The 22,838-nt window shown below is 40.6% G+C and overlaps 1 protein-coding gene across 2 annotated transcripts in view; it reads left to right on the top strand.

Annotated features, from left to right (window-relative positions):
• The window catches only part of LOC110125208 (doublecortin domain-containing protein 1), a 101,032-nt gene extending 78,629 nt beyond the window's left edge, over positions 1-22,403 (top strand). For both annotated transcript variants that reach the window (XM_070472986.1, XM_070472985.1), the window contains 3 exons: positions 5,280-5,430; positions 8,009-8,178; positions 21,255-22,403. In XM_070472986.1, coding sequence (XP_070329087.1) covers positions 5,280-5,430; positions 8,009-8,157 — 300 coding nt within the window. In that variant the 3' untranslated portion in view covers positions 8,158-8,178; positions 21,255-22,403. The remainder of the gene's footprint in view (positions 1-5,279; positions 5,431-8,008; positions 8,179-21,254) is intronic.
• Positions 22,404-22,838: the final 435 nt, after the last annotated feature.

Genomic DNA, 22,838 nt, shown 5'->3' with positions numbered 1-22,838 from the left:
TTGACATACTCTTTTCCCAATTTTGAACCAGTCTGTTGTTCCATGTCCAGTTCTAACTGTTGCTTCTTGACATGCATACAGATTTCTGAAGAGGCAGATCAGGTGGTCTGATATTCCATCTCTGTAAGAATTTTCCACAGTTTGTTGTGATCCACACAGTCAAAGGCTTTGGCATAGTCAATGAAGCAGAAGTAGATGTTTTTCTGGAACTCTCGCTTTTTCAATGATCCATTGGATGTTGGCAATTTGGTCTCTGGTTCCTCTGCTTTTTCTAAATCCAGCTTGAACACGTGGAAGTTCATGCTTCAGGTACTGTTGAAGCCTGGCTTGGAGAATTTTGAGCATTACTTTGCTAGTGTGTGAGATGAGTGCAATTGTGTGGTAGTTTGAACATTCTTTGTCATTGCCTTTCTTTGGGATTGGAATGAAAATTGACCTTTTCCAGTCCTGTGACCACTGCTGAGTTTTCCAAATTTGCTGGTATATTGAGTGCAGCACTTTCACAGCATCATCTTTCAAGATTTGAAATAGCTCAACTGGAATTCCATTTCCTTCACTAGCTTTGTTCATAGTGATGCTTCCTAAGGCCCACTTGACTTCATATTCCAGGATGTCTGTTTCTAGGTGAGTGATCACACCATAGTGATTATGTCAGTCTTGAAGATCTTTTTTGTATAGTTCTTCTGTGTGTATTCTTGCCACCTCTTCTTAATATCTTTTGCTTCTGATGGATCCATACAGTTTCTGTCCTTTATTGTGCCCATCTTTTCCTGAAATGTTCCCTTGGTATCTCTGGTTTTCTTGAAGAGATCTCTAGTCTTTCCCATTGTATTGTTTTCCTCTATTTCTTTGCAATGATCACTGAGGAAGGCCTTCTTATCTCTCCTTGCTATTCTTTGGAACTCTGCATTCAAATGGGTGTATTTTGGCATTCAGAAAAGGTATATCTTTCCTCCTCTCCTTTGCCTTGAGCTTCTCTTCTTTTCACAGCTATTTGTAAGGCCTTCTCAGACAACCATTTCGCCTTTTTGTATTTCTTTTTCTTGGGGATGGTCTTGATCCCTTCCTCTTGTACAATATCATGAACCTCTGTCCATAGTTCTTCAGGCACTCTATCAGATCTAATCCCTTGAATCAATTTGTCACTTCCAGTGTATAATTGTAAGTGATTTGATTTAGGTCATACCCGAATGGTCTGGTGGTTTTCCCTACTTTCTTCGATTTCAGTCTCATTTTGGCAATAAGGAGTTCATGATCTGAGCCACAGTCAGCTCCCAGTCTCGTTTTTGCTGACTGTGTAGAGCTTCTCCATCTTTGACTGCAAAGAATACAATCAGTTGATTTTGGTATTTACCATCTGGTGATGTCCATGTGTAGTCTTCTCTTGTGTTGTTGGAAGAGGGTGTTTGCTATGACCAGTGCGTTCTCTTGGCAAAACTCTGTTAGCCTTTCATCTGCTTCATTTTGTACCACAAGGCCAGATTTGCCTGTTACTCCATGTGTCTCTTGACTTCCTAATTTTGCATTCCAGTCCCCTATAATGAAAAGGACATCTTTTTGGGGTGGTACTTCTAGATGGTCTTAAATATTCTTAACAATGGAAAAAAGAAGAAACAGGATCTTTTCCCTCCATAAATAGCTGGAAAGTTGGAATGCTTTTTTTTTTTTCCTTTCCCATGTTCCTTTTTAGTGATGTTTTACATTTTTACTTTCCGTATAAAGACTTATTTTAAAATTTTAAACTTATTTATTTTCTAACCATTTTTTATAACAGCTGTATCATGTTCTAGTGATCTTATTGCTTAATATTAGTCACTTTATACTATGACTTTTCCGTGGTGAAGGAATTTCATTCATTTTTTTAATAATCTGAAATGTATCTGAGTGATGGTTTCTGAGATTTTATACACATAAGAATATCTTTTGTTTCCTGTAACCAAAGTAATAATTTAGCTGGATACTGAATTCTTACACTGAAACCTTTTCTCCTAAAAGGTTCATAGATTCTCCTCCATTTTCTTTAGTAATCATTGTTGCAGAAAACAGGTCTAAACAAAACTGAATTTTCCTCTTTGTCTGAAATTCATACTTTTAACCCAGTTAAAGTTAAATGTTAGTCATTTTTTCATTAACTTTGCCTTATCTTGGGTTAACCTATTTGATATGAAGACATGTTTGAAAGAAGAGGATTTTCTTCTGGTTCTTTTTTTTTTTTTTGAGAATTCTTTAAGTTTAATATATTCTGAATTCTTCTCCACTAATACCTATATTGTATAGGTTTAATATCTGATGTCCTGATGTGACAAATGTTTAACTTTTCTCTCCTAAATTTTGTCTTACCCTTCCTCTATATACTAGGAGATTTTCTCAACTTAGTCCTCTCTAATACAATTTGATTTTCTACAATATTCAGTCTCCTTTTTTCTGCTTTTAAGACAGTTTAATTCTACTACTGAATCTTTCATTTCATTGCCTCTCATTTGGCTCTCTATTCATATCAATTTAAAACTCTGTTTCTTCTCCTACCAGCTGTGTGACCTTAGTTATGATATTTAACCTCTCTGTTCTCCATTTTTCTCACCAATAAAAAAAGGATAATAATTATTCCCACAGAATAAAATTAGATTATCCTTAGAAACTTTTAGATAAGTTTCTAGCCCATAGAAATGTGCCAGTAAATTTAAACTGCTACTATTATTATGATCATCACCATCACCATCATTATCTCTGTCTGTATCTCAGCAATGTTCCTTTCCTTTAAGCTGTTGTCATCTCACTTCTGTGTGTGTGTGTGTGTCTGTGGAAGTCATATTTTATTAAAATTTTGGGAAGCACAATACAGACACTCTAAAATGTATTTGTGCTGTAAATCTTTTTAAAAAATCTCTTCACCTTGTGTACAGATACTGTTTATGTGGTAGAATATTTTCACAATCCACTTACTGCTGAGGTTCATTTTTCTATTTATATCTCCTTGTACAAGGAGAGCTCTCTTGACTGGAGACATGAGTTCTCTTTTGTTCCCCTAAATTTTGACTTGGGAGCTGTAGGATCCTCCTGTAGATCCTGAATCAGAGTCACATTGCTGCTAACTGGCTGTTATTCAGCAAAGGGTGTAGGACCGCATTTAAGTCTGTTCTCCCACCGCTCCTGTCTGACTGCCCCCTCTGCATATGGGAATGTATTCCAGGATAATTTGTTGCTGCTCAATTCAGTGCATCCATCCCTTGCTCAAAATACCGGGTGAAAAATTCAGTCCCTGAATTGCATTATCTCATCACTCTCTTGTCTTCCTTTGTATTTCTGAACCATTTTCCAGATGAAAGATGCCATAAGTTGCCCAGTTCTACAACTCAATTGCTGTGAGTTGTAGCCCCTAATTTGATATATGAAAAGAAGTATTAGGTGACTGGGGCTCATGCAAACCTGGCTCTTTCATTTTGGGAGAGTTGCTGTCCGGCCTGGATGATAGGTAAAAGTCATACAAGCAAGTGTGTGGAAATGTCTTACTTTCTTCCTGCTTGCTTATATATTCTGTTTTAAAGTCTATTCACACTAATGAAACCACCCTTAGGGGTCTGACAACAGGTCGAGTGATCTTCTGTAAAACTGTTGACATTTTGCGTCTGTACATGTGTTTTTTTTCACTGTTTCAAGGAAAATTGAAAGAAACTGAATTAGGCTCTAACAGATAGCTTTTTAATTTACTAATTTAAAAAAAACCTTTGATGATAATAGAATCATGGAATCCAAGAGGTATTAGACCAAAACTCAGATTTTATAGTTGAAGAGACTCTTTTGTAGGCACATTGCCTGACTTGTCTGAGGTCAGACAGAGGCCAGAACCAGGTCAGTGCTTTTGTCCTTCTAGCACCTTGCTCATTGGGGAAAAATAAATTGAGCTATTCTGACAAATATAGATTCTTCAAATCAAGATCTTTCACACAGCCATTTCTTAAACAGCAAGGAGTCTCTTCTATGTGGAAAAATAGAGAACAGTGTAACTTATATGCAGAGTACATCATGAGAAACGCTGGGCTGGATGAAGCACAAGCTGGAATCAAGATTGCTGGGAGAAATATCAATAATCTTAGATATGCAGATGACACCACCCTTATGGCAGAAAGTGAAGAAGAACTAAAGAGCCTCTTGATGAAAGTGAAAGAGGAGAGTGAAAAAGTTGGCTTAAAACTCAACATTCAGAAAATTAAGATCATTGCATCCAGTCCCATCACTTCATGGCAAATAGAAACAATGGAAACAGTGGCAGAATTTATTTTTGGGGGCTCCAACATCACTGGAGATGGTGACTGTGACCATGAAATTAAATGATGCTTACTCCTTGGAAGGAAAGTTACGACCAACCTAGACAGCACGTTAAAAGAGACGTTACTTTGTCAAGAAAGGTCTGTCTAGTCAAGGGTATGGTTTTTCCAGTGGTCATGTATGGATGTGAGAGTTGGACTATTAAGTTGAACACTGAAGAACTGATGCTTTTGAACTCTGGTGTTGGAGAAGACCTTCGAGAGTCCCTTGGACTGCAAGGAGATCCAACCAGTCCATCCTAAAGGAGATCAGCCCTGGGTGTTCATTGGAAGGACTGATGTTGAAGCTGAAACTCCAATACTTTGGCCACCTGATGCAAAGAACTGACTGATTTGAAAAGACCCTGATTCTGGGAAGGATTGAAGGTGGGAGGAGAAGGGCATGACAGAGGGCGAGATAGTTGGATGGCATCACCGACTCGACGGACATGAGTTTGAGTAAGTTCCGGGAGTTGGTGATGGACAGGGAGGCCTAGCGTGCTGCGGTTCATGGGGTCACAAAGAGTCAGACACGACTGAGCGACTGAACTTAACTGAAGAGAATAACAAGGACAAATCCACTGACAAGCACTGAAGTTCCTCACTGTCTAACTGCATTAGGGAACATTTGTAAACCCTTCTCTTCTCCTTCAATACCTCTTTCTTTTCTTTTTAAATTTTTATCAGAGTATGGTTGATTTACAATGTGGTGTTAGTTTCAGGTACACAGCAAAGTGAATCAGGACATATACATATATTCACTCTTTCTGTTTTTAAGATTCTTTTCCCATATAGGTCATTACAGAGTATCGAGTAGAGTTCCCTTTGCTATAGCGCGTACCTCTTTCTAGCCATTATAAATAAAATGAACACCTATATCATGATGATAGTTCTCTTCAAGGAGTTGATTCTTTTAATACTTAAACATATTGTGACATCCCACACCCACCCAGCACGTGTCTCTTTGTGTTTCAGCTGCTGAATGCCTGCTCCTCTCGTCTCAAGCTGGCCCACCTGGCCAGGGCACTGTACACCCCCAGTGGAGAGCCAGTTCACTCGTGGGATGACATAGAGCGAGACATGGTCATCTGTGTGTCTACAGGGCGAAGCTTCAGACCTCAACAAGGTATGAGCGACGATTTCTTTTCCATCATGTTTTTGAAGAATTAAAGCATTGTTTCTTCAAAGAGCTTTTTTTTTTTTTTTACTGAATTTTATATCCCATCATGATGATTTTTAATGACTATCCTACTCCACACTTTTGTATGCCATATTACTAAAGTTAAATTCCATATTTATTTGCTGGAAGCTCACTGTTGACACTGTTTGATCTAAAGCATTCAACGAAAGTTCTGTTAGTCTTGAGTTTTACCCAAGGGGCTTTAGTTGTAGAAATTCTAAAAGGCCTCCTTTGAAGGTATTCATTTTTTAGCATTAACCCTGAGGAAAGTGAGGCATCCTTGATTTCCTACTTTGCAAGTTATTTAAAACTTAATGTTTTTTTTAAAAAACAAATATACACTTTACAGATTTATTTTGTTTACTAATAAGTAAATATATGCTTGTTTATTATCTTGTCTGTCTTTCAACAACTTTTTTTGGATAAATGTTAGAAATGGAAGAGAACATAACATTTGGTATTAAACCAACTCTTGTTTTTCATCCTACTTATCCTGAGGAATTTAAAACCCCTTTCTGGGGTAAGTCTACATTAACAAAGACAGAATTTTCAGGATATCCTGAAAAACATTGATAACATTTTTAAAGAAATCAGAAGATTCAGGGGACATCCATAACAGTCCAATGGTTAAGACTCTGTGCTTCCACTGCAGGGGGCACAGGTTCAATCCTTGGTCCAGGGAACTAGGATCTCACATGCCACGTGATATGCAAAAAAAAATTAGAAATGAATTACCTGGTATTTTAAAAATAACTAATGTTAGGTTATCTCTTTTAAGAGTCAGCATAAAATTTTTATTACTATGTCTTATATAAGGTATAGAAACCAAAAAAATTTTAAAACAGTTGTAATCCTATCTTTATACTTAGCCTACAAGGGGCAAAAATATGGGAATAAAAACTAAAATGCAGGAAGACAAGGATTTATTGGGATGCCTAACACTATTCTGAGATTCCCCCAGCACCACCTATATCAAAGAAGGGCATTAACCTTTATATTCTTTGTACTTGTCCCCATCATTCACCATTACCCCTCACCCCAGTTCTTGGTGACCCTCACTATGTAATTATTTAGAAGAATTACTTAGAATGAACCAGTGATGTCATCCTTAACAGAAGTACTAATTGATAGCTTTCTGTATTCCATAACCAATAAAAGAAATGTAAGTCAGAGTTCCTTCCCTGAAAGAGTTTTGATCTAGTTAAGTATATGAACACACTTGAAGTAATTGAATAGTAAGGAAACAAGTGGTGTGGTAGAAGGTAACTTCCCAGTCCTTTCGTTATTTATGCTTAATCTTTTGTACTCTTGGGATGGCCTTCTGTTTCCTGGACCTCGCCCTCCTGGCCCCACTGTATTCATTGGGCCTTTCAGATAAGTAACAGGCAACCTAGCCAGAGAGGTATCCAAAACACAGAGAGAAATGTAGGCTACCTTCCCAGAAGCAAGCTTGTTACCCATAAAAACTGAAAAAAGAAAAGAGAAAACTGAAAATGCAAACATTACTTTTCCTACCATTTTCTTCCTTGTTAGCTCTGTAGACCTTTGACAAGGCTATATAGACATTCATTTTTGCGTCTTCAATTCTTTAACCACATCGATTACTATGATGTGAAAGAGCTGTTTCTTCCCCTCTTAAAATGGGTCCTCATATTCCTTTAATGGTCAAAGTGTTAGTGGTTTCCCCCAATTATCTAAGATCTTTTCAGTGGGTGATATATGTTCTAGAAAATCTAATTGATAGTGGAAAGTCTAACTTAGTTGCTATTAGAAAGTTATTTTATTATATGAACTGCTATTGTATTGTTTTTCTTGAAATAATTAAATGAGAAATAATCATTTGATAGAAATCTAAACACTCAGAATGCTTTAGAAAAGAGAGAGAAATGCTACTAGCATATATATACATTCATATATATACTCTTGTGAAGGCACATTTAATGAATCATTCTGTTCATAATTTTTCTGTGACCTACTGACTTAAGTATGTAGTAGAAAAAAAGGCAGCTTGGGACTTTCAAAACTAAACACCTAATGAGAATTTATTTTATGTACTATAACATAAAAACATTCAGCATGTGAAAGCCAACAAAGAATCACATTTGGTCTTTGAAAAAATGGATTTGTTTTGGCAAAACAAATCAGACACTGTTAGAATGGTGTCTTTCACACAAACCCCTAACAAAATTAAAAGAGTGCTTTATGCCATTTGTCTTCAACTCTGAACACGGTTCTCAATGCTGTGTTTACCATCTTTTCAGTGGGTTCAATTTTTAGACTACTTCTAGGTTAGCTTCCAATTCAGGCTTTATAAAAAGCTTGGAAGGAAGCCCTCTCTAGCAACTGCCGTTCTGTAGAAATCCAAAGAATGTTAACACATATCTGATGTGATAAGCAAGTCAAGTGTGTAATGAGCGTGGGAGTCGAGGGTTTCTGAAGGATCTTCGAGTTTTTCATCATCCTGAACTTTTAATTATTTGCTATAAATACATTGACTTGTCTCTCAAAATAATTTTTTTCACAGAGTTAAAGCGACTAGTGGAGATCAGAGCAAATTATGCCCGAATCTGCAGGCAGCAGGGCCCTCAAGCCACAGACATCGTGCTGTCACCATCTGCAAAGCTGCGTTCCCTGGTACCGTCACTCACTGAATTCCTGGCGGAGCCACCCTAGGTGGTGCTGTGTTTCACTGGGGTAGGTGTGTGGACGTACTTATGTGTTTGCTGGGATGTGATATGATGATTAGTCATCATTCTTAATTTTATGCCATCTCCTTTAAACATTATACCCTCTCCATTTTACTCAGTGGCATTTAATGCCTCAAATCTGTTCTTAGAAAGACAACAGAACTCGACAAGGCAATGACAGTAAACCATCTTAGATGTATTTTCTCCTAGGAAAGGGAAAATATTAGTTATTATTGAAAAATAATTTTGTGGGATCAAATAGCATATATTATTCTATATATACTTTTTTATTCTTATATATAATTTGATAATAAAATAGACTGACAATTGTAGTATGTGTATATATATTTACATATGTGTTTAAATTTAGTAGGATCAAGAGTAGTATATGTACCATTTATATAGAAGTAATTTTATATTATTCATTTTATGTTGGGCTTCCCTGGTGGCTCAGGGGTAGAGGAACTGCCTCTCAGTGCAGGAGACATGAGTTCGATTCCTGGGTCTGGAAGATTCCCTGGAGAAGGAAATGGCAACACATTCTAATATTCCTCCCTGAGAAATCCCATGGACAGAGGAGCCTGGTAGGCTACACTCCATGGGGTCACAAAGAATCAGACATGACGTAGTGACTAAACAACAACAACAACAATTTTTTTATTCTTATATATAATTTGATAATAAAATAGACTGATAATTGTAGTGTGTGTATATATATATAGTTATATTTAGTAGGGTCAAGTAGTATATGTACTATATATAAAAATAATTTTATATATTTATCATATGTATATAAATTATATGTATATAGTATATTATAGATATAATTTGATAATAACAAAGACTCTTTGACTACCTAATGCTAAATTTGAGTCAAACTGACATTTTTCTGGCTCAGCCACTTTATTTTTCAAGGTTCCATGTTAAAATCCTACGTTTACTAGATGAAAATGAAATGGCTGGTGTGGCCACCAAACCCCACATGAATCGCTTTTTCCTCCTCCCACTTCCCCTCAGTTTGGCCTGAGGTAACAGGATTCCTCATGAGCACAGCTAGATGTTGTTCACAGAGTGAAGCTAGATCATTTCTGACGTAAACTCAGTAACCAAAAGCCATAGACTGTGTCCTGAGTACCAAAACTTAGGGAAAGGGTATTATGCACCACTTGAAGGAAAAAATCATGTGAGGATTTTTCTTAAGGGGTCAAGGGATATCCTTAGCAATCATATGTAGCAATACTACAGGAAGAGAACTTGCCTTTTAATTTCTTTCTGCTATGAAGAAAGAATTATTTTTTAAGAAAAATATCAGTGACACATCAGTTTGATTTCTGGTTCTGGTAAAAGAATTTTCCAGAGAAATGCTCTTCTTTCTTCCTCTGAAAGCCTTTGGCATCTCCATCTGAGTATAAATCGCAGCCTGACTAAAAGTGTACAGAATGGCTCAGCTGGGCTCACTCCTCAATCCACCACTGTAATGTGGTGCAGGAAGGCCGTAGATCATCTCTACTGAAAGGGGCTCTTGGTAATCGCTGCAAAAGGCCTAGCATTTACTCCCAGTCTGCAAATCAGTCAGGTTGCGTGAATAAATTCTTGCTGCCTCTGACACTACTAAAAGCAGAGCACATTGAGGCAAAATTTCAAGTTGCATACACAACAATTTGCCCTTTTGCAGACCTCTTCTCTATGTGTTGTGCAGTGTTAGAGATGTGAAGGCATTCCAGGACACCTTTGTGATACATATGAAAGAAAGATTGCATGTGCCCCCACTTCGCTTTTCCTTTTGTTGAACGAGAAGGGTTAAGGCACATGCTCCTGGTCACAAAGTGGGCCAGTAGGATTCTTACCTGCTGGGCCTCTTCTTATAAAAGCTGGATTACAATCCCCAGAGACATAGAACTAGTTTTACTTTTTTCCAGATTCCTTGAAAAGAAGGGCATTTCTCTAGGTGAAAAAGTACCTATCATTTTGCTGCTGAGGAAAAGTTGATTTGCTATGAAAATGGCGTGATTTCACCATGGATCAAATGTGCAGATTCTTGTGAAGTCTTCACTGTTGTGTGTGAACATGTCTGAAGCGAAAATTGGTAATATCACACAACACTGTATCAGTGTACCAGGAGACGTAAGGCAAAACTCTTAACTGAACTTTTCTATTACTCGTAAATGTGATTTTAGATGTAATATAACAGTCATCAACACATCACATTTTACCAGCAAGGCAGTGACACGTACTTTGTTGACGACGGCTTGCACAGGGTATCTTGGCAGTTCGTAACCATTTTTAACTTCAGAGTAAGAACAGCCCTGCTCTTTACCATTGACCTTCTTCTATGATCGCCTGGATCATGTGGACTGACACTACTAAAAGCACATTGAGGCAAAATTTCAAGTTGCATACACAAAAATTTGCTCTTTTGCCCTTCTATGATCGCCATCCATGTGGACTGGATCGCAGTTACTCCACCTTCAGCAAGGACTATAGGATAAGAGTATTTTAATTCTATTCAACCCTCCGAAGGTTTTAATAAACCCAGGAATTTCCTTTGGGGACATGCTTATCAAATTTGAATCAGCCTTGTATATATAAGTCACATTTCAATATTTTTCTATCAACTGGAAATCATTTATTATTAAATACTAAAGCAACCATCCTCAAGTCTGTGGTGTTCTCCCGAAATTTATTTCCTGCTGGTTTGCAAACACCCTTAAGTTGATCCAGATGTTAATCAACCATGTACCCGCGTTTGTGATTGTCCTTGGGAGAAAGAATTTTCTGGATGTTTCTGTCCCACCTCTAGCCTTTGTTACTTGATTAAGTGTTGGGTTGAAGTTGCATATTTTTAAGCAAACTAACTGAAAACAACATGTCTGAAATCTTGACAAACATTTTGAGATTTTGGCACCATTTATAAATAAGTGTTCTATCTGTGTACTTATGGTAGGTTTATAAAACAGGACACGTTAGCAGTGATTCAAAATCCAGATGCAGTTTTGTGGTGTGATAACCCTGAATTTCCATTTTGTTCTTGATTGTTCCTAATAACTGAATATTTTTTTGTATGGATCAAGAAAACAAAGCAACAAATAAGCAAACCACAGCAAAAAGGTAAAAATACATCTGTTCTCTTTTGCAAGAGAATCACTTAGACATTGTGGCCAGTGACAGCAGCATTTGTGAGCTAACCTTTATTAATAGCCACGTGTGCTGGTGAGTGCTATTGACACTTACAGTTCACCCAAACAGCAGGGTTTTTTCTGACATCATTTAGAAGCGAGTGATCAAACCACGTAAGTCCATGTTATTCTAGATCTTGACAAAATCAGATGCAAATGTCCTCAGTTAAATGGAATTTGGACCCAGTGGTGATCCTCAGTTGCTTTTATTAAATCAGTGGCTCTAGTTCCCTCCTGCCTCTGAGCAGATCTCAGCGCTTCCTCAAGCGAGGTTTAGCAGAAAGAAAGAGCAGCAGTTTTGTTCTCAAAATGCAATAAGCGAGAATTCTAAGTAAAAGGCGTGGTTTGGGGCTGCATGGCCAAAAGCACATGCAAAGCAGGATGAACAAAGACCACCCAGGTGAGTGCTGATGAGAGTAAAGTAATGGTGGACATTCAGTGGTTGCCTGCTGCCAGCTAGAGTCTTTCCTAGTTCTGTGAGTCTGTGATCGGAAACACTATCAATAGGCTGTCTCCCTGTGCCATGTGTGCAAATAGAAATATATGAGGAGAGAGGAAGTGCTTATGCCCAGGGTGCAACTGGGTTGGGGGAGGGAGGAAGAAAGGAGACAGGAAATTATATTTATATGGCAAGTACAGTGGTGATTCTGAATTGGATGTGCTATCATTCATTGTCTGCTGTGTTCTTGTGCTGGTTTAGGGGTAGATAGATGGTTCAGTCAACCACTGAATTCGATTAGGTCCTGACTTAGTAGTCCAAGGCTTCCCTGGTGTCTCAGACAGTAAAGAATCTGCCTGCAATGCAGGATGCCTGGGTTAGACCCCTGGGTTGGGAAGATCCCTGGGAGAAGGGAATAACTACTCACTCCAGTATTCTTGCCTGGAGAATTCCATGGACAGAGGAGCCTGGTGGGCTATAGTCCATGGGGTCACAACGAGTTGGACATGATGAGCAATGAACACTGTCTCTAGCAGCCCTAGAAGTTTTGAACTTGGGGTCTTAACCTCAGCAGAGATTGTCCAAGAATGTCAGCTCTGGGCAGACCCTAGCTAGAACAGTTGAGGGGTCAATGTCTAGATGCCACCACCCGCAGCTCTCCTTAAATTACCCTGCAGACTCTGCCAGAAAGCAATGGAGGAGAGGTGGGAGCCTTACAGAACCGCTAGGATTAGTGCCCCCAAAGCATAAGATTTGATTCTCTGTTTTCATCTCCACCACTCTTTCTCTGCTTCCTTCCAGTTCTTGTCTGTCCTTGCCTTTCGGTCTTCTCTCCTCAATCTCCCTTAATTTTTCTCTTCTGTGTGTGTCTTAGTCACTCAGTCGTGTTCAATTTTTTGCAATCCATGAATTGTAGCCTGCCAGGCTCCTCTGTCCATGGAATTCTCTGGGCAAAATACTGGAATGGGTTGTCATTTCCTACTCCAGGGGATCTTCCCAACCCAGGGATAGAACTGGGTCTCCTGCATTGCAGGCAGATTCTTTACCATCTGAGCCACCAGGGAAGCCCCTTTTCTCTTCTAAGGGCCTGTAAATCCTATCTTTCATTTTAACAACAACTCTCCCTGGAGCAATTTGTGGATCAGCAAGGGATGCTTCCTTAATATGATTCTCAGAGTTTCCTGTGCATGTGTCGCCTGGGGAGCTTGATAAAATACAGAGTCCCAGGCTCAATGGCGGAGATTTTTCTTTCGTACCCCTGAAATGGGGCAAGGAGTCTGCAGGTGGCAAGCCCCAGTCATGGAGGGTGGTAGCTGACCACACGTGTGGAAACTCGTCCAGGGTTCTGTGCTTGTCAGCTGGGCATGGCTCATGCACTAAACAGCAATTCTGAGAACACTGTGGCCCCTTTTACCTTGGTGTTCAGGGGCTTTGAAGGCAAAGAAGCAGTTACTGCCTGTGTGGGGGTTTGAGTCTAAATGCTGTCACGTTTACTCCTCACTGTTTCCTTAAGAAAGAATGGAGTTGGAAACTAACCACCCAGAGATGGTAACCAGGATGCAGTCACTGGAGGAAACACAGGGAGTTTGAGGTGCTGAAGCTCCCCATGTTAAATAAGCTGTCTTCAGTGCTGATAACATCTTGCTATTTTAAAGGTCACAGAAATAATGTCAGGGCTATGGTACGTGAATCGAGGAGCAGAGTAATTTTGAAGGTGGGGAAATAGCCAGCTTCCTGGGGTTTTCCTATGCATTTTTGTATGTACAGACTGAGAGAGCTGTGGAACAGAGACAGGGATCTTATTTACCAAAGTAACCCTTTCTCCCAGCAGGTAAAGAACTACCTGCAATGCAGGAGATGCAGGAGACATGGGTTCGATCCCCAGGTGGGGAAGATCCCCTGGAGAAGGGAATGCCAACCCACTCCAGTATTTTTTCCTAGAAAATCCCATAGACACAGGAGCCTGGTGGATTACAGTCCATAGGGTTGCAAAGAGTCCCGACATAACTAAGCAACTAAGCACATACAACCCTTTCTCCAGTGAAGGAGCTGCTTACTATGGGGCAGGCTGAGCCTCTCTGTTCTGTGTTTTCTCTAGGTTTAGTTAATACAGAAGCTTGAGCCACCCGCATCCCTGGCAGGCTCATCTAATAGTATGCAATTCCATGGGATATTATTTCAGTTCAATAACAAGGGCTCTCAGAAAAATTAATTTTTAGAGTAGTTCTCTTGTCCCATAAATGAAATCCATATAGGTTGGGCAATACTTTCCTTAAAAGACAAGAAGCTGTAAAGAAAATAAGCTTTTCAAAGACCTAACTCATGTGTTTCTACCTCCAGATACTGTTCTGGGTACTGGGCATGTAAAGGTGAATGAAGTAGGTGGGTGACTACTCGAATAGTGAATAGGCTGGGATGTTGGGGTGACAAGCATGAGTTGAGGTGGGAGGGGTGGGCACCAGCCAGATTGTGGAGGGCCTTGTAGGTCATGCTAAGGAGTCTGGGTTTTTCTGTTTTAAGTGCAGTGGTTAAAGGGAACTATTAATAACATGAAAGCTGCACTAGACATTGTATGTTAAATTAAGCTTGCTCAGGTTACACTTTAGGGACACACTCAGTTTACCTCCGGAGGTGGAGGTTCGTTAGGAGGATTAACAAAGAGAGGGGAAAGCATAGGAGAGCCCAGCATAAGGCTCCCTGGTGGTCTCTGTTCCAGATACACAGCCTGACTCTGTCCAGATGGACACCTGGTAGTCTACCATTCCTCTCCCTCACTTCTCCTTTCCTCTGAACTTTTTTTAAAGTCAGTGAAATTTTATTAAGTCAATGGAATGTATTTACTTGGGATTTTATGTGTTACAATAGCTAAAGTCGTCCTAAAGAGTGTATCTAACAGAGCAATATTTTCTTTTCCAATAATGGATTCAAAGAATTTTAACTACATCTTCAGAATGAGAGCAGTTCTACTACTACAGGCTAAGTGATATCTGTCCTTCTTGATCCATGAATTTCCTTCTTCTCCATGAGCTCTCCTGCTCTAGGCTAAGATGCTCACTTGTCTTCTCTCAGGGCTTCTGCTGCCTCATGGCTCTGTTTCCTGCCTTCCTTTTGTGTTTCTTTTGGCTCTAGGGCCACTCTACCCTCTGAATTACTTTCTTTGTGTCTCCTGATGGAAGACTGAATGGTTGGAGGCCAGCCAGTAGCTGCCTTTTACTCATTCCGTTAGATTAGGATGTCAGGGATCCCATGATACAAAGCACAGCTTGCTTGTGTAGGCACTGGTGGTGTGGGCTGGTCCTTCCTCAGGAAGCTGTGGACCTGGCTGGCATTTGCAGTATAAACCCATAATTCTGTTCTTGTTATGACTCTTTTCTCCCTTCACCAATGAGGGATGAAATTAGCATGGTATCAGCTAGGCTGACTCTATTCCTCTTCAGCCAATAAGAAGCTTGTCTAAGGGTGTAGCCTCACCTTTGACTTTGATGGTATAACAGTGGCGGTCTTTGCTATACAAGCAACATGACCTTGAAGGTGAAATCTGTGACTTTGCTTACAAGATCAGGATGAACTCTTAAGTTATACTTTTGAATACAAGCAAGTCTGTCTGAGGAAGTGGACTTTGCAGAGACATCCTGGCAAAACTTAAGACACTCTGTCATCTAGGGAATTTTCCCAGATCAATTCAGAAAGTTAAACACCTTTTTTTTTGATCAAACTTTTCCTTGCCTCTTGTTTAATGCAGTCGTTTTGATAGGCTGGATTCCATTGTGGATTTTGATTTTTGTTATCATATCTCCTTCTCTGTCCATGCTGCAAGGTCAGCCTGGCTAACAACTTTCTCAATGCTGGAATGTGAGTTCTACTCACTGGACTTGACTGTCATCAGCTGTATTTGAGTTGTCAATCCTTGTTACATTCCAGGACACCCAAGGAGTGGTATTCCCTGTTAGATATTGCCCAGTTCCCATGAAAAAGTTGATATGGGCCACCATGATGTATTGAACTAAAGCTATGTGTTTAAGAGGCGTCTAAGGGAGGCTTTCTCAGCAGCAGTGGGGCAGCGCACACAAGACAGTGTGAGCAGCCCCGTCCTCTGTCTCATTCCCGACGTGACAACAGATGTCAGTTTTCATTTCAGCGACTTGCAGCTGCTATTATGAGAAAAACGGGATGCGTCTGTGGGATTTTTAAGTGCTTCAACGTTGTTTACTTACACTTAAGCCACTGCCGTTGCTTCCATGGACAATTCTGGTGGTTTTCCTAACTAGTCGTGGTGCAACCCCAGCCTCACTCCTCTCCAATTCTTTATCCAAGTAGTAGCCAGAATGATCTTTCTGGAAGGAAAACCACATCATGTTACTGTCTTGCTTAAAAACTTCCAGTGGCCCTGGACTGTCATCTAAATGTAGAATACACTCCTTCCATGCCCTTGGGAAGACTATGCTCCCCTCACCCTGCAGTCTGTTTTGTTGCTCCTTTGTTCACAGAGATTTGTACTCCACTCATCCTAAAAGTGCCCTTGGTTCCCTCAGATCCTGTGTTACCTATATACATATTTGCCTCCTACAGCTTTCTGGGGAAAAGTCCCTGACCCCTTCCTACACCCAGTTCTGTTGGGAACTGCCTTCCATGTGCTCCCCCTTTGCTTACGTCAGCTATAGCACTTATCACTGTTGACATAGCCTTTCTTCCACTGATCGGTAAACTCCTTGAATGAAAGTCTAGCTTGTTCACATCTGTATTTCCAGTGCCTGAATATTCCATATCATATTGTTGTAGCCACGCGTTCCGGGAAACAAACTCACTCAGAAGGACAGTGCAGATAGTGGAGTGCAGTTTATTACACCAGCGGGTCCAAGGCAGAGTCTCCTCTTAGCCAAGGACCCTGACCAGTTTTTGTGAAAACCTTATATACTCTAAGTGTACGTGCCCAAACCCACCTCCCAAATTCCCTGAAACTAGTCTGAACAAAGGAAAAGAAAAAAACAGTCAAAAAGTTTGATTCATATACTTTAAGCTTAGGTAGTTAATTAACAGTGGACAATTATCAATAGGCCTGTGGTCATACCCCAATAAGTGAAAATGAAAGTGAAGTCGCTCAGTCGTGTCCGACTCTTAGTGAGCCCATGGACTGTAGCCTACCAGGCTCCTCCGTCCATGGGATTTTCCAGGCAAGAATACAGGAGTGGGTTGCCATTTCCTTCTCCAGGGGTCTTCCCCACCCAGGGATTGAAACCGGGTCTCCCGCATTGTAGGCAGATGCTTTACTGTCTGAGCCAGCAGGGAAGTCCATACTCCAATAAGCATAATAGAATTTATGATTCTATTAGGTTACACAGATAATTAAGGTATTCTTTTAGGTGACAGAGAGTCTAGGTATGAGGTCTGGGGCTCTTCCATCCAGGGCCTCTGGTTTTCCAGTTGGTATGTCATTTCCATAGATACTGGGAATATACAAAGTCCACGGTCCGGCCCAAGATGGAGTCCTGCTTTCAAGATGGAGCCTGTTCTGTCCGTTTCCTCCTTCAATATAGCAGGCATTAAGGGATGTTTGTTAAATGGATGTAAGGGTTAAGATAACCTTAAAAAAGTACCTTAAAAAAACCTTAACCTTAAAAAAAGTATCTGCTTTTTAGTAGAAGCACTGAATCAGAGTTTGATTTGCTTGTAGAACTTTCTTCTCCTCACATTGTTATGGACTGAATATTTGTGTATGTAAATTTGTATATTGAAACCCTATTCTCCAATGTGATGGTATGAGGAGGTGGGATCTTCAGGAGGTAAATAAAAATAGGTGAGATCGTAAGGATGAAGCCCTTATGCATAGAGTTAGTGCCTTTATGGGTCATGAGAGAGCTTCCTTCTTTGCTCTGCTGTCTGCCTTGTGAGGATACAATGAGAAGTCAGCACAAAGACAGCTCTCACCGTAACATGACCACACTGGCACTCTGATCTCTGACTTCCAGGGTCCAGATCTGTGAGAAATAATTTTCTGTTGTTTATGAGCCTATGGAACTTTGTTATAGGGCTTCCCTGGTGCCTCAGCCAGTAAAAATACTGCCTGCAATACAGGATACCTGGGTTCAATCCTTGGGTTGGGAAGATCCCCTGGAGAAGGAAATAGAAACCCACTCCAGTATTTTTGTCTGGGAAATCCGATGGACAGAGGAACCCCGTGGGCTACAGTCCACAGGGTTGTAAGAGTTGGGTATGACTTAGCGACTAATCACTACCACCACCACTTTGTTATGGCAATCTGAGAAAAGACACACATCACACCCACCTACAGAATGTATCACATAGCTTTCTTATAAAATGAGTCTTGTACTTGATGAGACAGTATTGGCTGATTATATCTCTTTTTTTAATGAGAGAAACCAAAGAAACATTGATCAAGTTCCCTTCTTTGCCAACTGAAACTTTCAAAACACGCCTAAGGCCCGCTACAGTGGAAAACACTCTTCTCCCATCATTGCCTAGATGGACCCTTAACTGCTTGCCTGACTCGGCTGCAGGCAGTCCAGCTTGGGAGAGAAGACATGTCACCCCCTTGCACAAGTGTGATGATTTGTGGCTGAGAAGGGAGAGCCTGCTCTCTGAACCACATGCCCCCTGGTGCAGGCAGGCTAAGGAAAGATGAATGGCATTATAAGACAGACATCTGAATGTTTCGTATTAAATTAGTCCCACAGTGCACCCAGAATTCTCATTCCATAAATCACAAGGTAAAGTAAACCCACTCCCAGGTTAGGCTGTTGTGACTTTGGCCTATGGTGTCACAGATAATCTGCGAATAGTTAAACATTTGTCTGAAATAGTAATAATTTTCAGCATACTTACTCAGTGGCAGAGAGGTGACCCAGATTGATCTCTGTTGCTGGAAACAGCATGTAAATGGGAGTCAGCCAATTCCGGAGATTTTCCAAACAAGAGTCACTACTCCCCCGCCCCTCAGCCTACTCTGCCACTGCTGAGGTGAGCTCCTCCAGGAGCTGTTAGGTGCTCAGGGCTAAGATGAGCAAGCTTCACCCCCCACCAGAGAGCAGATTGACTGCCCCTTTTTTGAATGAATGGCAGTCCCAGCTCCGTTTTGAAGTCCACTTTCACCTTGGCTTGGTCCAAGCATCATAGAGCTAGGAAGGGCCTCAATTCCACGAAAGCCACATTGCTCCTCAGGCAAAGGTTTTTTCTGAGGACATTTTACATATCTTTGGATCTATTCTGCTTCTTCCATTTCTGGGCTGACTCTGTGAGGAGGGGAAACCATAGAATGGAAGGAACATAAACTGTTGTTCATAAGACCATTCAACTTGATGCCAGCTGGGCCCATTGGAGCTGCTGCTTCCTTTTCCGTAAAATAAGGAAAGTCGACTCTTCCATCTCTAAAGTCCCACTCAATTTAAAAGTTTGATTCTGATTCAGTCGCTAGATGAGATTGGGCAACAGTGATGTGACAGACATTATTCCAGCTGACCAAGGGAGCCTATCTCTCTGCTTGGTAGTCTTTATACAGGTGTTTACTAAGACCTGCATCCAGATTCTCTTCACCCACAGAATTCCAACCCAGATTCCACCAGAGTGACAGAGGGAGGCCACAACACAACTTAGGGATGGCTAATTGATGCTCGGAGGGATTGGGGGCAGGAGGAGACGGGGACGACAGAGGATGAGATGGCTGGATGGCATCACCGACTCGATGGGCATGAGTTTGAGTAAACTCATGAGTTTGTGATAGACAGGGAGGCCTGGCGTGCTGTGATTCATGGGGTCGCAAAGAGTCGGACACGACTGAGTGACTGAACTGAACTGAACTGAAGGTGGTTCCTTCCGGGAAAAGATCGTGGTGTGAAGACCTGAGTAGAGTCTTGCCTCCTGCACTGTTGGGCAAGCCTGTTGGCATAAGCATCAGATAAGATCGATGATAAACATGGATGGAGAAGGTCACTAACGCTGTCACAGTGTATGCTCGTGGCCAGGCACCCTGTTGGACTTCCATGCTGTTGTTGCTTTCGTTCGATACTCATGACCAGCCTTGGAAATAGGTGTTTTTTTCCTGCTTCTACTTTTACATTTTAAGAATGGGGAAGCTGAGCTCCTGAAAAGGTGAAATAACTTGCCAAAGCCATCAGCTGGCCAGGGGAAGAGCTGATATGTGTACCCGGATCTGTCTAATCACATAGCCTGTAGAAATTTCAGGTATGGTTATTGGCAGTTCTAAAACTGGGTTTGATGACTTCATTGGATGCCTTTAAAGAATAATTTTATGGTTCAGTCACTGCCTGCTTAGAAGATTTTCCTGATGACAGCTGAGCTAGGCATAATGAGCTGCATTTGGACGCCAAACCTGAGGGAATGGGGGCACTGCCTTGCTCACTGGCTTACGGGGACATGATAAGCCCACTAGGGTATCTCACTTCTCTGCCCCAGTGACTGTGGTCATCTGTGTATTAGATGCTAGGGCTAGTACCATAGGCTGATGGCTTAAACAACAGAAATTTCTTTTCCCACAGTTCTGGGGTCAGAATTCTGACTTCCAGGTCTCAGGAGGACTGGCTCCTCTGAAAGGTGTGAGGGAAGGATGTGTCCCCTGCCTCTGCTCTGGCCTCTGGTGATTTGCAGACTGTCTGGTGTTGCTTGGCTTGTAGAATCATCATCCCAACCTCTGCCTCATCTTCACGTGACATTGTGTCCTGTGTCCAAAAGTCCCCACTCATATTGAATTAGGGGGCCTCATCTTCTTTAATTACATCTGCAACGACCCTATTTTCCAAATAAGAGCACATCCTGAGATGCTGGGTTTAGGACTTTGACATGTGGATTTTTGGTGGGGAGGCACAATTCAACCCATAACAATCAGTAATGCAAGTCTGAACCCTCACTCACACAAGCACTTCATCTGAGCACAAGTGCTCTACCATTAAAGATTGCAACATTCTCTCTTGATGGCATGTCTCTCTCCCTTTTATGTCTTTCTTGTTTCTTACTAACACTGAAGTCTGATATTAATGGAAAAACCATTAAAAAAAAAACTATTATCCTATGAGGTAAAGTGAATGCACTCAACTGTGAAAGGAAGACTTATCGATCAATTTCAGTTAAACCTTGCTTGTCTGACACTTTGCAGCTAAGGAATGTGTTTTTATTGCCTGGCCAGATAGTTCAGATTTCCGGTCAGTCTTAGTAAAGACCCCTTTTATAACAATGATAAAATTTTATCACAGAGCTATGAAAACAAAATTAGATTTCATAACTCACATCAGGCCTTGAAGGCGATGCCTCTATAAATTTTACAAACCTTATCAAGTTTTAATGCACCCTATTCTGATAAATATTTTTAAAGTAGCAACTTCTATTGAACTTCATATATACGTGCATTTGTACATAAATAAGTGTATATATGTGTGTATGTGTATAATATATTTATCTCCTCTCTCTCTCTGTCTTTCTTTCTCTCTCTCCCCTTTACAGGAAAGAAAACTTTCTCCACTTACTTGGAAACACAAAACTGTGATAGAAAGTTCAATTATTTAGATTGCTGAAGACTTCAAATTTAGGAAAATCCAAAAGAAATCTGTGTAGCTTACTTAAAATTTTAGTGCTAGAATTTATCCTTCAGAATAACTGTATTTTTCATGGGCAGACACTGATTAATTATCCATAGATTCACAATAAGACATATTATAATTAATGGGCAGTGTTAGCCACAGGGATTTTGTATTCTAGTGAAAACCTGTATACACTCTGTAAATTTTCCTTTCTATAGCATGGACTGTTGGGGGAAGAGATGCCTATATACTGAGCACATGTTTTTTCTCTCCAAGTAGATGGTAATTGCCTAGAGAGCAGAGAACCTTATTTTTACTTGCTCGGGACAGGGCTCAGTGACAATGCCCAGCAGTCCCACTACCAGACAAACGTGACGGGAAGACAAGGTTCAGCCAACTTCCACCCTTGTGCTAAACCACAAACCAAAATTACAGCAGTACAAGGGAATAGAGGGTCTGCTTTATAGAATTTTATTTCAGTCAGCTGTTCAGGAACTATAGTCCTCAGAGTCAAATTAAATCGAGTTATAGTTAGTCTTTCCTGTTTTTCAGAGGCAAGAAACACTTCAAAATTGGGCAAATGAAATAAATTTCGTGGTGTAAACTAGGCATCACATATTCTTAAAATGTGTCTTTGATGATTATACATTTTAGTCTCAAGTGCCGAGTTAGAAGAACATCCAAAAACTATGTGAAATGACTTATGGATGTATTGACAACATTCAAAACCTCAATAGACTGTTGTAAAGGAGTCAGACTGTTTTGGTTCATGTACTCCTTTGAGCATCTTTGGAAAAGCCATAAACTTACAAAATGACATACAAAAAATAATTTCCTCATACCGTTTCATGGCGTTCACAGACCCACCAGAAAAACATTAGTGAACTTCCAAACAAGGAACTGATAGAAGATATTTCTGATTTCCATAATCTTTAAGGTTTGCAGGGGGATATAGGATCAACACCACTCAGTGGAACATTTCAAAACATCAGCAGAAGCAGATTCTAACTTTCGCTGTGGTAATGTTACCTTGCTATATTCAAAGATGATAAACCATGACAATTTCTTATCATCTTGGACTGTGGTTTTTGCATCTACGAATCTTAAGTGGGAAATGATAAGGAAAGATAAACTTCTTCAAACAGTGTTGTTCATTTTGGGCATTCCTTGGAGAAAGCACTTATTACCTGCAAGGAAAAAGCTAATTAAGTCGACATTTCTTACAATCACAAAGCCATTTTTACTTGCTACTCTCTTAGACAGGAGGGAATACATGCTGTTTCCCTTTTGTCTGTGGGAGAATGCCAGGGAACGCTGACAGCCCTGGAGGTTGGGAGCCGAAACTCAGCAGGTGAGTGGCTGCAGTTGTTCAGAACCTGCCCGGAGGTCACTGCTGCTCAGCTGAGGCCAAACACGGTACCCTGAGAACCCCCGTTGGTGCTCTTACCTCTTCCAGAAAATAGTGACACTGTCAAATGTTTAGATGCTTGGGTTATTTAATTCCAAG

Source organism: Odocoileus virginianus, chromosome 10 (assembly GCF_023699985.2).
Source record: "Odocoileus virginianus isolate 20LAN1187 ecotype Illinois chromosome 10, Ovbor_1.2, whole genome shotgun sequence".
Taxonomy (NCBI): Eukaryota; Metazoa; Chordata; class Mammalia; order Artiodactyla; family Cervidae; genus Odocoileus; species Odocoileus virginianus.
The sequence above is the reverse complement of the archived record's forward strand: the minus strand, read 5'-3'. Positions and strand labels throughout refer to the sequence as shown.